Source organism: Papilio polytes, unplaced genomic scaffold (assembly GCF_000836215.1).
Source record: "Papilio polytes unplaced genomic scaffold, Ppol_1.0 DF822511.1, whole genome shotgun sequence".
Classification (NCBI taxonomy): domain Eukaryota; kingdom Metazoa; phylum Arthropoda; class Insecta; order Lepidoptera; family Papilionidae; genus Papilio; species Papilio polytes.
In genome coordinates, this window is record NW_013526693.1 from 850,421 (window position 1) to 866,440 (window position 16,020).

Sequence of the window (16,020 nt, forward strand, 5' to 3'; positions counted from 1 at the left end):
TTCCGCATATGTTTATATTTAGCCGTTTATGCGCGATTCCATCGCACGTGTTCGTGAATATAATTTCAGAATTTGTGGTAGTTATTAGTACACTTACGCTCACACATGGTTCGTGTTAATACGAGGCAAATAACTGATGCGTTTGGGTAAGTACAATATTGTGGTAAGTATACAATAGCTTTCGCCCGCGAATCTGTCCATGTAGAGTTAATAAAAATAAAAGTATCCTATGTGTTCTTTTAGTCTATCCTCTAAATTTATGCCAAACTTCATCGAGATCCGTTCAGTACTCTACAAACTATTTATATTTATGTAAAGCAGTGGACTGTATCTTGGTTTGTAAATAAATAGTAGGCTGGTCGATTGGATGATATATTGGTCAGAATAGTTTCAAGTTGCATTTGTTTAAGTATATGTCTTGTCTTGTGGTCGATCGGAGCGCAACTGGACGGCGCGGTGTGAGGGCGCGCGGGGGACGGACGAAGGCTGAAAGGGCCCCTTCGCCCCTCATCCCGCCGGTGTTGCTTTGAGACGCAACAATTTAAAAGATAAATAAAATGATTTTAAAGACATTCAAATAAATCGAAAAGGGAATACTGACAATGTACATTATTGTATTAATAAACACATAAATAGAACTTAATTGAATTAAATGTCGTTTAAAACAACAACAAAAAATACAGAAGAATGGATGGATTGAGTGAGAGTGAGTAAGAAGGGAGTGAATTCAGATATGACCGCTGATAGAGATGTATTTAAGAGTACATACTATGCCCTTAAAGAAAAGGGTAGGTTGCTTCTCAGAATATATTTTCCTGTTAACCATATTCTTGTTTATATAACATTGATCTACCAATGTTATTAATATTTATTAATAGTTTGACCCTTTTACGATTAGAGATTTCTATATTTCCGTATAAAACTCGGTATAACTTATCTATTCGCAGAGAAACGTTGAGTTATAAACAGTGTGTCAATATGCTTCGGATTTATATATTCATTTGTGAGTTTTTATCTTATTATAATACTGTTCCTTTTGCGTCTTCATCCGCATGATACTTTCGTCCAAATTCACACACAAAATAAAATAGCATAAAATGGCCCTATCCGTTCTAAGACTATCCGTCTTTAGCGTGTTATGTGTAGGGCATTTTATTAAAATAATAATCATTCGAAAACATATAGTGATTACTGACGTCCTACATAACAATTAGTTGTAGTAAAAATTATCTTGAAATTCCACAATTTAAAAGACGCGTTAATCTAAAATGATCAACTAAAATGTTGAATGAATAAACTTTTCTTCCAGTGTCAGTAGTCTTAGTGCAATGTATGGACGGCTCCTGTCCACCCACACTGCCTGTCTCGGAGTGCGGCGCGACATGCGGGCCCCAGCGACCTTGTGATAGCACACAACTATGCTGCCCCACTGAATGCGGTGGCTCCATCTGTGTGGACCCTATGACTAAACGACACTTCGTTAATTACGGTAACCCATAGGCTTATTATTATACGACTGCTGAATAGACAGTATAATCAAAGATCTGGTGATTCATAGACATCTAGAACTATATGTGTGATTATATATTTTTATGAAGATTTGACAGTGGTAAAGCCCGCTTTAACATCTTTGCACGAATGGGTCGGCTCGCCCGGTGAAATACCACGACCACAGGGAAGACAGGCGTGAAGTGGGAGCAATTACGCGTTACGTCTGATGAGTGTGGTGCCGGAGGCTTTAGCCCCTTTCCCTTCCCACCCTTTCTCTTATAACAAAAGGATGGGGGGGAACGTGGATTTGACGGTGGAGGAGGTACATAGGAGGGAGAAATATCCTGTTTATGTGCGTCTCCTCCTACGTTGATTAAGGGTAGGCAACGCATCCGCTATTGCGAATGTCTATGGGCAGCGGTCGTCGCAATTTCGGTGGATTCGTGTGCCCGCCTGCTCGTTTGCCACCTTATAATATAAAAAAAGCACTCAGAGTTCAGAGACAGAAAATGGATGGAATGGAATAAGCTTCAAGAGTATAGTTTCATGGTATCTTTATTCACCATCCTTTAATAAGGAGGTTTAAAAAATTGCGGTCCATTGGGACGAACTATAAACGAGCTTGGTGCATTGCATTCAAATTTAACTATAGTTAGCTTCGGAGCATCCCAAATGATAAGAATAAATGGTATAGTGAACTATTCTGTAATAATGAATGTTACAGTGAAGGACGGCAAATGTTCGGAGCAGCCGCGGGGCACGTGGTCGTGTAGTCATACCTGTACGACGGACGCCGACTGCCCGCGAGCACTCAAGTGCTGCCCAAACAGATGCGGTGCCCTTACCTGCAGGATGCCTTCATTCCCTAACGTGCCTCTAGCTTCATAATAATTATAAATGTGAAAGTTTAGATGGATGGATGGATGGATGTTTGTTAGAGTTTGTAGCCAAAACTGCTGAACGGATTTCAATAAAATTTGGCATGGATGTAGAGGATAGTCTGGAAGAACATGTAGGCTACTTGGTTTCGTTTTTTTTTAATACCACGCGGACGGATTCCCGGGCGAAAGCTAGTTAAAACATAAATATCAACATCACCTCTGACTGAGGCCCTTTACTTTACTCATCAGTCAATAGATCAGAGTGAAGGTTCACGCTTCTTGCCACCTATTATCGTTTTATCGTATAATTCTATCAATATCAAGGGTTTTTTCCTCTTAGTAGAATAATAGTAATTCTGTAATAAGCGACTTATACAACAGACAATTTAGCGGAAACGGAAAACAACTGCTAAATATCTAATTTGTATCGAAACGGTTAGCAGTAAGAAAACTCTATTAGAGTTATGCTCGCCTGTACAACCAACTATCAATATGTATTTATTGTAATTGTTTTCCTTGTGTACAAAGTGTAAATAAATAAATTAAAATAAAACTTTACTTTGCAGAATTGTACTCACGTTTATCCTATTAGCTACTAAAGGAAAATAATGTAGATACAAGAACAAACGCTTGTGTACTATTGACTTTGTTATTCAAATGATTTTGAATATTCAAACGCGAATGATTTCCTTTAAAAATGAAATTGGTGGTCTGCTTTAGAATATCCAATTAATATTTATGGGCGTTGAGAAAAGGTTCCATTATTCATCACTAATGTAAAATTGCCACAACAGAGTAGATAATTCAGTAGATCAAAGTAGCTGATAAAATATCTATTTCACGTATCGTTAACAATTAAACCTCTAGTCATCTTACATACACTAGATGTCATAATTTCAAATTGTTTGCATTTAGAAAGAAAATACATAAATTTTCAATAAATTGTATGAAGTATTTTTGTCCTCTCCTTCTCCGTCGATTTAAATGTTTTGGGAATACCAATGGACAGCGGTTGTTTCGCTATTTCGGTGAATTCAGACCCCTAGCTCATCTGCCACCTTATAAAAAATAGTTACATTTTAAAAGAAAACATAATCCAATGAATTACATGTAAATTCTAACAAGATTGGACACTGACAAAACTGAAGTTCGTCAGCTGGCTTTGTCTGCACTGGAACTTAGGCTAGAAGTAAATTAGTTCCCCGTTTCACACGTGGAACTGATTCTGATCTAGGTCGAGATGCTTTCGATCAAGCGAATGGTGAAAGCTGTGAATTAATCGTACTATTGAAAATAAACGTAATCACAGACGTTAATGTATAAATCATTTATTTTCAGTTCTAATATTAAAGTAAACTACAATATAATTTACGTCTGGAGTCTTTGTTCATGGTATACAATCTTTTTAGAATAATATTGTTAAGTTCTCTCATAAAACAATTGAACAAAGAACTTTATAAGTAAGTTTTAAATAAGTAACTTTTTAATCCGTAAGAAGTAATGCTTTTTAAACTTTAAAACAATTTTAATACATTAGGGAATTTATATTTGATTTAATAATCAATTAAAAAAGGGTGTCCTATACATATTGCATTTCATAGTTAAAGTGAAGCTTTAGCGCTTTACTTAATCTCCTGTGCTTTATTAAGCTCTAGATCTTATCGCTTAATAAATCCTCCGCAACGCTTGGATAATATTGTTGACATGAAATATAACTATGCCTTTATAACCGTTTGATAATTTATTAAATACCTTCTTAAAAAAAGATTATAATAAGTTTGCAAGTTCTTGAGGTATGTGTGAAGAAATGATGTTATTTAGTCGACTAGTTATGGGAAATAACATTTGCTTGTTCAATCGTTCCTTTAAGAAGTCTAAATAAAAGTGAGTTACCCAGTAACATTCGACAATGTGACGATAGACAAATTTTAAAATTAACATGTTAAAATAAACTACAATAACCTTGTTACATTCGTGGTTTCCAATATTAACGTATCGGAATTCCAAAAATAATCACATTATTGAATTCAGGTCATCGCTTAGAGTAAAAATTTAATTTTCTCCAAGCCGGTGGCAAAGCGATGACGCTCAAAAGCCCGAAGGCGGAAAGTATGTGCCCAAACGGGTAGCGGGGGACGGGGATTGTAGCAGGGTGTGGCGGGGAGGGGTGCTTTGTTTGAAAAATATGAAACGTCTGTGGAAAATTAGGCCACAAAACTATAACATTAATTGTGTCTCAATATCGTAAAAGCAAAAAGCAGAGGGTTTTTAATATCAGCATAGACGTCATTTTCGTAAAAACCGTTATGGAATTTAAAAGGCGAATAAACTGAAAATCATTGTATTATTATTTTTTTATAATATTTTAATATTAAAGGATTTTTAAATACTACTATTATTCACGACTCTCGTTGAATTTATTCATTGCATTCGATTTACACTCACTTCATACAATTTAAAGCGTCCATTCGTTACCTTGCTACTTCTATGCATTATTTAATTCACGTAGTTTACAGGAAGCTGCGATCCATTATCGGCAGCGTTCGAACGTAATTGAATAATAGCTCGCTTAACGAGGCAATGTGCAGCTAACAATTTTATTTTATAGCTTAAAGATTATTACGACTAGCTTGGGATTTTAAGATTGAGTATAAAAATATTCTTTTTTGCTAGTTTTGGAAAGTGTAATTGCCTATTCTTCTGTAATTATGAATAGGAAAGATCTGCTCGTTTTTTTGCATTGAATATGTTCCAAAACTACTGAGACGATATCAAAAATACTATCGCCTTTAGAAAACTAGCATTGTATATAGGCCATATTTTACACAAGAACAACTTTAAAAGCTTTAATAAATATATTGATAAACTGAAATTTGGGATGATATAATATCTTACTAATATAAATGCAAAAGTTTAAATGGATGGACGGATGTTTGTTAGTTCAAGCCTAAACGGCTGAGCGGATCTCGATGAAATTTGGCATATATGCAGGGCATAGTCTGGAAGAATATACAGGCTACTTACTTTTGTTTTTTTATTAATTCCACGCGGACGGAATCGCAGGCAAAAGCTAGTATATTATAAAACAGGGTTTAAAAAATGGAAAATAATCGTTTTAATTTTAACATTAGCTAGTATTTATTTAACTTTAGTACACTATCTTCCTTGTACATTAGGTTCATCAGGGTCTGGTTTCTGACACGTGAGGGCGCCACATCTGTTGGTGCAGCATTTTAGCGCTCGCGGACAATCTGAGTCACTTGTACACGTGTGGCTGCAAACCCATGGCCCACCGGGGTACTCGGGACATTGGCCTTTCTTCACTGGAAATAAAAGACTTTTTATTGATACTAGCTGTTCCCGTGCGGCTTCATCCGCATGAAATTATGAAAATTTTATCTTATTGTTTAAATGTGTCAAATTATCAATTGAAAATGTCAAAATGACATGACATGAAAACCTTGGCAATGTTCCTCTCTTGATGTTGGCAGCAACTTATGGTCTCTTTTCCACATTAGGGTTTTTATCCAAAATATTTACCCCCTAAGTTTAATGGCGTGAAAATATATAGCCTAAAGCATGACGTAAGTGTAGGGCTTTTTATTTAAAGAAGGAATTATCCAAAATATGATGTGATTGCTGACACCTTAGGTAACAAAGAAGTGTGTTTACGCTTTATTATAATAGTATAGATACCGTCAACCAACCCGCACTAGGCCTTTTTTTTCAGAGGGGAATGCTTTATGGATACTACCGCACTCGGGGGAGCGCTGCAGCTATGTGGGGTTCTCCTCTTGCGAGGCACTGAACCCCTATCTTCCAACACATTGGCTGGGGCCACGGGCACGCTTTCGCTTTCGTCCGGGTCCCCATCTGCAACCCTCACTAGCCTTGGGTTGACAAAGGCCTAGTCACCTTTTATTTAGTGTAGGCTCCGAGCTCCATAGTGGGGACGTTTAGTGAACTGGTGATGATGATATTAACATATTGACATATTGACATATTGACATATTGACATATTGACGTATTGACATGTTGACATGTTGACTTATTGACATACTGACATATTGATTGATTTTAGTCCCTTTTCTTTCCACAATTATCTTACACTAAAAGGATGGGAAGGGAAAGTGGAGGAGACACACAGGAAGTGGAAACATCCCCTTTATGTGCGTCTCCTTCTCGTTGCATTAAGGGCAGGCAACTCAACCGCAATTGCGGATGTATGGGCAGAGATCGCTTCGCTTTCTCGGCGAATTTGTCCGCCTGCTCGTTTGCCACTTTATAATATAAAAAAAAAACTAACCTAAAGTGATGAAATGCCGCTGCGTCATGGGGTCAACACACATAGCACCACCACAGGCCGTGGGGCAGCATATTTTAGTATTCCCACAGGACACGCTAGGCCCACAAGACGCCTCGCACATATCTACAGATAGCGTCGGTGGACATGATCCCGGCGCACCGCTCACAAGCAACAACGCTGGGAACACTAAAGAGAAAGACATATAATTTTACTGAAGGTACGAAAAGGTGTATTATTTTTAAGTGTAGATTTGTTAGCAAACTATTGGTTTACTTTTAATATATTTGTGGATGAATTTCTATATTATTTTTAAGTTAGACTGTTGGTTTGTAGTCAATTTAGGTTAGATAAGGCACAGAAATTATCTGTGAGTCTAAATCAATTGACGAAACGTACAAATTGTGTTATTATTGTAAATTCCTTAATGTAGATTTGACTAAATAACATTTGCATAGACTTGTAACAATTCTAACCAATGTTACAAGTATTCAAAAATCAATTGTACACTAGCAAGTTAATAGTTACAACACGTAACATTGTATGGAGTTCTACTTACAGGCAAGTATGTAGTGCATCTGTACGCTCCCTCAGGGCCGTGTGTGTTCGCGCTTTGATTCCGCCAGCGACAATAATGAGCGTCTTGACACAAATAATCCAATACACACGGATGTAACGATTATCGCGCATTATGTATATTTTAAACGACTCATGTAGATATTTAATTTACTGAGATTAATGAACTCGTACTTCTTTTGTCACAGGATATTAAAACCAATATACAAACACATTAAAGAAAACGTAGACACTTTGACGCACAAGTATTATTTTCATATCTCCCATTTTTATGTAAAACTATTATAAAATTATATGACATAAAATAGAAAAATTGTACAAAGTAACAAATAATGTGAATTTATGTGGTTGCTTATAAAAAAATTAAAATCAATTTTGAAAAATTAGGTGAACCTAATAAAACATTCATTATTCTCTAAGCTATCTGTCAATGTGTATCGTATGTTAATGTCACACAGATATCTCCGGGATGGCGTCACGGGGCCCGCGGGGGGAGTGGGGGGAGAGAGCTCTATATGAAATTGTAATACAATCCGAGAGTTCGTTCCGAAGCATTACACTGTGACATGTGACGTAAATTATGGATTATATTTCATGACTTTCACGTATTAATCGTGGAAATTATTATTGAGATAGAGAATTATGATTCTATACGTCCAAAACTTAATTTCCTTCAGTTCAATGTTTGGAGTTGTGATATTTTGTTTATTTATTGTGGGATTTTTTATAGTAAAATTCAAATTCACTTCACATTAGAGCAATCCGCTGACGGAGAAACATAAAAAGGAAATAGATAGATAGATAGATAGTATAATCCATTTTTAAATAAATATTGTCTTATTTAAGCACCAATAACCTAATGGTTCGGGGTACGGACTACCGATCTTGCCGTCGAGGGTTCGAATCCCGCCATTCGACTATTGTCAACCATATCCTAGCACAAGCCTAGAGCTTACTTGGAATGGCTAAAGGAAATATTAGTAAATTAACAAAAATCTACTATTTTTTTTAATTAATCTTTAAGTAAAGCAATATATTTTGTTGTTTATAACTTTTTCCTTTATTAATTACTAAAAATAATCATTTCTATTGTATCCACAAACAATCTTCTTTATCCTGTATGTATTTGTATTGTTGAATCCAAATATATTATTCTTATTTTGTATTGTAATGCTCTGTTAGCAGTAACTAAACGACAATTTTCCTTATTATTAGTCTGATACAAATATTTACATTTTGTTCATCTCTTTTCACTATCAGCTAAGGTTATCAACTAACCTTGACTTGAACTATATAATGTAGATTTCTCGGTATTCAAAGAGAATGTAGATAAAACTAGAACACGGGTACTTTGCTAAGATCCCTATTGTTGTTTAAAACTGTTAAATTCTGATACAAATAATAATGTTTCAAAGAACCATAGCGATCATAGAGGTCAATTACATTATATCCGGATGCTGAAACGATATTTAAATATGTAACAGCGTCTTAAGCACCGGTGCCGCACTGTGGGCAATTTCTTGAGCCTCCATAGACAAATTTTGAATGTCTCATATTATTAAAACATCAGATGAATGTGTCTATAGAGGCCTAAGAAATTGCCCACAGTGGGCCACGCCGCTTCCTTTAACAGAATTAAATATTTTAATTGATTTTCGAATTCAAGCTTGTCAATATCATTTAAAAGTAATACATTTGAACGTCGTTTCAGTATGTGGCCGTGGCCCGCTCTTAATTGAGAGTTCATTAGTTTGATGTAAGGTTGTAATAATTGAAATGTGGAGTTTCCAGCTGTCAGTATATGGAACGCGAGTTTGCCGTTTGATCAATCTCCGCAAGTAATCAGCTGTCTACAGAGATTGAAGATCTGCCAATCGCATGTTACTTAAATACGATTGAATCATTTCACAATTAAAACAACGAAGGAAATAGGAATAAGATTGTTGTGCAGAATTTCTGGATTATTCCTAACCGTCAGCCCGCTATGTCCCCACATGGGGACAGATGAGAATTAAAAGTTTTATTCGTCCCACTCTTTGCGGCGAGGGGACGGTTGGAACATATTTTATTTCTTAAACGTTCCATCTGTTACAGTATAGCTGATATTGGGACTAAAATGTGCAACAGATTCAACTTTTTATTCTCATCTGTCCCCACGTGGGGACAGATCGATTGACTGTTGGGAATAATCAGAATTTCTAGTACTTGATTCAGAATTCTTTAATGAAACATCTACAATCACAACTAAAATACTTTGTTGTAACTTTCCTATGGCAGATTTCAATTGCATGTTTGTGTTTGATCGTGTTTTTTTTTAATTTAACATTGTTTACCTTAGATAGGTGATGCTCTGATTGTGCCGAAGGGCTTGGCTTGCTTCCAATAAACCTGTTGATTGCACCGTAAGTATTTTCCGATGTTTACTAAGTCTGCTTCTAGTCTTGTTTTTCATTCGTCTGTTGACTGAACTGGTTTAATTAGCAAGTAGAAAATTGTAATTTTATTTTTCAACGCCATATTTATTTATGTTTAACGGAATGCATAGTATTAGACATTGAGGAAGGCTTCTGTATAGCTCTGGGTAGACAAAGTCTCATTTTATTTGCGTGTGTTTTTAGTAATTGGAAAGATAAAAAAAAGTACATTTGTCGTTTCAAACGTAGAATGAGTTGCAAAAGTTATAGCAAGAATTTATTGCGATATATTTGGCAAAGAAAAATTAACTTGATAAATCAAAATATTTAGTAGTAGTCACATTTAATAATTATAATAAAAAAACTACCAATGCCTCTGAACAACAAACTATTTTAAAGACATTTGTTTTAGAAATCATTTAGTACCATGCTATTCCTAAATAAATCGTTAATTTTACTAAATATTACACTACGGTATATTTATTTTTTTCTTTTTCGTGGTTTATTATAAAATAAATTCAAAGTGAAACGTCCGCAATAAACCTTTTACGCCTCAGTGTGGATTGACGATGAAAAAGACAAAGAGCTGCAATAATTCACCTTTCCCTTTCCACGTGGATTCATTTCTCGCTCCGCCAGTGTTACTAATTGAAAGACTGTTTTATTCGAATGATACGAATAAAAATTCATAATATAAAAGCAAAAAATGACGTACATGCGTGTATGTTTTGACTCCGAAGCCGTACAAGTTTTTACAGTTTTGTAAATGTATACACACTTTTGTGTGTTTCGACTGATGAATGTGGTGCCGAAGGCCTAAATTTAGTCCTTTTCCTTTTCCCCCCTTTTCTTAAGAGGAAGGGATGGGAAGGAAAAGTGCATTTGACGGTGGTGGAGACGCATGGGAAGGGGAAATGTCATCTTTATGTGCGTCTCCTCCGTCAGTTAAGGAGAGGCAACGCATCTGCAATTGCGGATAATAGGCAGCGGTCGCTTTCCATTCTGGTGGATTCAGGTGTCCGCTTGCTCGTTTGCCAACCTTATATTATAAAAAAAGACAGTACAGTAACGTAACAGTTTATTTTTTAATCTCCTCACTCTCTTGCGAGTTAGCTTTCGGCATACTATCCTTTACGGTTGGTTAAGATACATATTTTACAATCAAATATTATTTTAAACGAAATACTGGTGAGAAATTAGAATTTACAAATACAAATGTAATAATAATCAAACAAACAATTTTACGTAACATTTTTCGTTCTTTTCCGTTTTCAGGTTAAGGTGTATTTGCGTAAGGGAAGTGAGGCAAGGCAAACACAATTATGGTAAACTGAATCCCGTTGCCGAATCAAATGTCATATCAATCAAACGGTACACAAATATTGTCGGTTTTAACATGGGAGACGAGTTTGTGATTTCGATTTTACAAGCGAGAGTTGTACGAAGAAAACATACGTGTAACTTTTTTTATTTGTTTTTTATTTTGACGTCGTACTCAAGAATGACATTTTAATTTTCCACGTATTTTTCTCTATTATAATAATATGTGTGCAAAATCAACGATCCTGTGTTACCCTCGAATTTCAACAACCAATCGGCCCAATGGGAAAAAATCTAATGGTTCAACGGGAAACACCCCAATGATTAACAAAAAAAAAGTGAGTTGTTGAACTCAACTGAGTTATGGTATAAACTCACTAACATTGTTATTTGAATGCTAAAAAATTGGTTATTAAAAACTGTGTAACTTAAACCAAGTTTAAGTGTTCAGAAGATTTTCGTCACAAACTTGCTGAGTTTCATTAGTTTGATAGCGTGACTGTGACGTCACAGGATTAATGGATCCCAGATGCGGACAGAGCTCTTTGTTCCGAAAGACCGGGCGAATTTTCTTAAAAATGTTTCAAATTGTCAACGAAAAGGTTGACAATAAGAACACTAGGGTGCGAGGGTCACGTGGTGAAAGTTTGTAGTCATTTTAAAAATACAGAATTAATCATACTAATATTATAAATGTTAAAGTTTAGATGGATGAGTTTATTAGTAGTAACCTAAACTGCTGAACGGATCTCTATGAAATTCGGCTTATATGCATAGAGCATAGTATTTTATACTTAAACAAAATTACTTGTCATGTTTGTACAAATCGCAAAAATTAAATTAGCCGTACCTCAAACAAACCCTTATTATAGCATTTAAAGATATTTCATTACATTGCTACTAAACGCGAAACGTTTTTAAGCTTTAATGCATAATAAAATAGGTAATTTGCATAAACGCGATAGCAGCCATTCTTCCCCAACCCCTTCACTTATCTTTCCAGAGATCAGCAACCTTTTACTGTTTACACAAATTACTAGATATAAATAGAAATTAATTTTAATAAACATTTATGATCATCAGGAGTAAGTTTATACTGTTTTCACATTGTTTTAGCGCTGTGATTCCACTCTTCAATTACTATTTCGTCAATTCTTTCTGAAATCTAAATAAAAACTGTTGATTGTGAAGAGAACGTTTGTTTAATTTTACTCTACGTTTAAGATTCACTTATTTTAAGTCTATTTTAAAATACGTTAACAAACACCGCTTCGCCTTAATTATAGTTAATTTTAGGGTGAATTTTATTAGAAGGCGCTGAAATTTCAAACCGCGTAAATCAAATCGTAATTAGGCAACGCCCAACGCGACGTGTTTGAACACAAGATACGCTGGCTTGTAAGTATCGAGCCAATTACAGAGTAAAATATAAACGATTATTTTATTTCACTACTGTATTTTCCGTTTAAAATAAAGGAACCACGTTATTTAAAGGAAATAATAATCTGTATGGATTAAACATTCGAGTTTTATATTCATTTGATGTGTCATATACGTTTAAACTTTTTGAAATGACGTGTTTTTATTAAATACAATAAAACTTGGGATTTACGACCGAATAACAAATCGAGTCTTATTAAGCTCTGCTAACAATCTGAGAAACAGCTAAAACTTAAAAGGTAGAGAAAATCAAGAAGAAAAGTATGTTTACTGTGAAAATAGTGACATTGCAGAAGTAATAAAATCTGTAGGTAAAAGTGATTCTAGTATATTTTCATATGGTACATATCCCAGCATGTTACAAGGCCTTGTAAATTAAATTGCAGGCTTTGTTGGGTCAAACGCGGCCATTGTACATGCCTCGTAAGGGATTTGCTTCGGTTGACATAACTGAAATACCTCGACCGTTTCAAACTCGTTACCTATCAAAAGGAATTGAACCGTTTTGATACTGTTTTCAATTTAAAAATTGTTCTTTTTATCAGATTTAAACCATTTTTACGTTTACGTGGATGGATGTTTGTTAAAGTTTGTAGCCTTAACGGCTGAACGGATCTGGATGAAATTTAACATAGATTTAGTACATATCTGGAAGAACACATGGGCTAATTACTTTTGTGTTTTTAATTCCACGCGGACGGAGTCGCGGGTGAAAACTAGTAATTAAATATTGTAACAAATTATTTAGTTTAATGCATTTTATCAAATACGTGATTCGTCAAGTCATAGTAAGGCATTAAAAAAATATAAGAATAAATATGGCCTTTGTTACTCGGTGATAATCTAACTTTCTGTTAGAAAGAATATTTTCCTAATCGGTTAAGTAATTTTTGAATTTACTCGTAACATCAAAAATACAATTTTATAATAGAAAATAAAAGAAGTGCTTGGTGCTTTTTAATTTAAGAAACCGTTGTGTTAGGAAAATATAAAAAAGTAACGTAAAATTTTTCAGTATTTTTAAAATGGCAATTCAAGAGATAGATGCCAATTAAAGTATTTTACGTTTCACGTGAACATGTACGACAGAATAAGGTCTGCGGATTTAAAAAAAGTGCATCAAAAAATCTAAATAGAGAAAGAAACAATGGAAATGAATTGAAACAGTCTCAGTGGCATTGTGCTTTCCGTTCTATTGTTACAGCCGCGCTCGCCGGCTACCGATGTAATACATAACTATTATGTACAAAATAACGTTTTTTAGTTATTTTATTCGATAAAAACAGTTGGTTTTCTTAATATTTTTTATTATTTTTTTAAGTATATGTCTTCAATAGGTTAGGTCGCGGAAATGTTAAACTGAGATCGTAATAGTACAGTCAGCTGCAAAAGTTAAGCATACTTACAGTTCTAAAACTTTAGATATTTAAATATGCGTTCTGTTAAAAAAAAATATGAATGGATTTATCCTTTCGTATGCTACCAACCTTCATTTGAGAAATAAGTGAATATTTTTGAAATGGAAAGACAATACATGTTTTTAAAGTTGTATAAATTCATGCATGTTTATGTCTGACTGTACAAAGATTTTTTTGTAGTAGGACAATTCAAATAATTTTTGTTTTGTAATATTTTCATCACGAGTTTGAAGAACAACCATTTGTTTAGAAGTCCACAAAGGGACGTTTAAACGGAATTGAAGACCCAAACATAAATAAAAACTTTTATCTTCAAACCGTGGAAACGACAATGGCCGTCGTTAGAGCTTTTTATCCACTTCTACACGCAATTAGGTGCTTATAGAAACGTTGTTAAAGATTTGATTGTGGTTTTTTACGACAGCCGAAACGGTTGAACGTCGACCTCGAAAGTAAAGGAACGTTTCTAACTTGAGTTTTATTCAAAAAATCCTTTAAAAATAAATTGATATTTTTTTTTTGTATTAATAATCTCAGTATTACTAATTTTATAAATGCAAAAAGTTTGAATGGATTAATGTTTATTATTACATACCCCAGAACAGCTTAACGGATCTCGTGTTTGGTATAGATGTAGAGTACAGTCTGGAATAACAGATAGTCTACGTATGATCTCGGATATGTGCACGTATTCTATGGGATTCTTTGATATTACTGAAATTTGACACCAATTTTGAGCATATATACTTTCCGCTTTTTTCTTAAATTCTGCGCAGAAGTCACAGGCATATGCTTGTAATGGTATAAAGTGGTAAGATTTGTATATTCGTATGTTTGTAATGTAAAAACGAATGTAAAATCCAAAAAGTGTTAAGATTGAATGTGGATGACTACAAAGGTAGAGGAAGACCGAAGAAAGTATGGATGGATTGTGTGACAGAGGATATGCTTAAGACAGGAGTGGCTTCAGATATGACGATGATACTGTGCCGACCTTCCGTAAGGGCTAAGGGCAACTAGATAATGATGATGTAATTTAAAAACGACTATTTCTATTGTACATTTTTTTCCCAATTAGGGCTTGTCAAACCAAATTGTAAATTGTCTGTTAACAATCGAACGTCTAAAATATGTGTTGGAAATATCGGATTTTGTTCCCTTATCTGACAGTAACCTCATTTTTAAGCTATCTGAGCTTCTATCAGCCAGTTGTGGGACAGGCCTTTAGTATGCTAAATCTTTGAGTGCGGTTTTAATCATTTTTATTAAAATTTTTGAAATATATTTTTTCACATACGAATTTTATACACGATATAAAAAGTTTTCGACTAAATGCTATTTATCATTAATGGTATATTGACTCTGATATTGAAGTGTATAAAATATTTTATTTATACGTTCACAAGCTTTCAGCGAGGCATTTGTACAGAAATGCCTCTTCACGAGAAACCTTTTCGATATAATAAATTGCTTCGGTATTTCGGTAAAAGATTAGAAATATGTTTCTTTTAAAAGTATTTTTATTGGAGAGTAACAAAGTCGTGAATGTTTGCTCTTTTAATAAAAAAAGCAATACTAATCTATACTATTATAATAAAGCGTAAACACACACTTCTTTGTTGCCTAAGATGTCTGAAATAACAGCATATTTTTAAATAATTCTTTCTTTAATGAAAAGCCCTACCCTTACGTCAGGCTTTAGGCTACATATTTTCACGCCATTAAACTTAGGGCGTAAATGTTTTGATAAAAACCCTAATGTGGGAAAGAGACCATACGATACGAGTTGCCAACATAAAGAAGCAAGGTTGCCATAGATAGGACATTGGTATTTTGACATTTGCAATTGTGAATTTGATAAATGTAAACAATAAAATAAAATTTTCATAATTTCATGCGGATGAAGCCGCACGGGAACAGCTAGTATTAAATAGTGATACAAATAGAAATCTATAAATGTTCTTACATACCATAAATAATACAATACTAAACTAGTAACAATACTTGGGAACAGCTGATGATCAAACAATACCTAGGGCCCTCTCCAGCTGCCGTTAACAAGGTTTTATTTAAACTAGTCTTTATTTTTTTTTACACGAGCTGTCGCTCGCAAACTTCGTTAACGCGAATTTGAATTACCCGTTACGCCATTTTGACAGCGCAGAATTAAAAAAGTA

At 34.5% G+C, this 16,020-nt stretch overlaps 2 protein-coding genes across 2 annotated transcripts; one reads left to right on the top strand and one right to left on the bottom strand.

Moving 5' to 3' along the window:
• Positions 1-1,323: 1,323 nt before the first annotated feature.
• On the top strand, positions 1,324-2,437 carry LOC106106045 (waprin-Phi1-like). Its single transcript, XM_013286572.1, has 2 exons — positions 1,324-1,489; positions 2,216-2,437. The coding sequence occupies exons 1-2, from the start codon at positions 1,333-1,335 to the stop codon at positions 2,377-2,379; spliced, it is 321 nt and encodes a 106-aa protein (XP_013142026.1). The 5' UTR covers positions 1,324-1,332; the 3' UTR covers positions 2,380-2,437.
• A 3,048-nt stretch (positions 2,438-5,485) lies between these two features.
• Positions 5,486-6,912, bottom strand: LOC106106042 (WAP four-disulfide core domain protein 8-like). The gene is made up of 2 exons (XM_013286570.1): positions 6,679-6,912; positions 5,486-5,695 (listed from the first exon to the last, which is right to left on the bottom strand). The coding sequence occupies exons 1-2, from the start codon at positions 6,878-6,880 to the stop codon at positions 5,529-5,531; spliced, it is 369 nt and encodes a 122-aa protein (XP_013142024.1). The 5' UTR covers positions 6,881-6,912; the 3' UTR covers positions 5,486-5,528.
• Positions 6,913-16,020: the final 9,108 nt, after the last annotated feature.

Excerpts from the sequence above, each read along its gene's own strand:
- LOC106106045 (XM_013286572.1), top strand. The coding sequence starts at position 1,333 with ATGGACGGCTCCTGTCCACCCACACTGCCTGTCTCGGAGTGCGGCGCG. Across the intron at positions 1,490-2,215 it reads ACGACACTTCGTTAATTACG|TGAAGGACGGCAAATGTTCG; the intron begins GTAACCCATAGG and ends TGAATGTTACAG.
- LOC106106042 (XM_013286570.1), bottom strand. The coding sequence starts at position 6,880 with ATGTCTTTCTCTTTAGTGTTCCCAGCGTTGTTGCTTGTGAGCGGTGCG. Across the intron at positions 5,696-6,678 it reads GCGGCATTTCATCACTTTAG|TGAAGAAAGGCCAATGTCCC; the intron begins GTTAGTTTTTTT and ends TTTTATTTCCAG.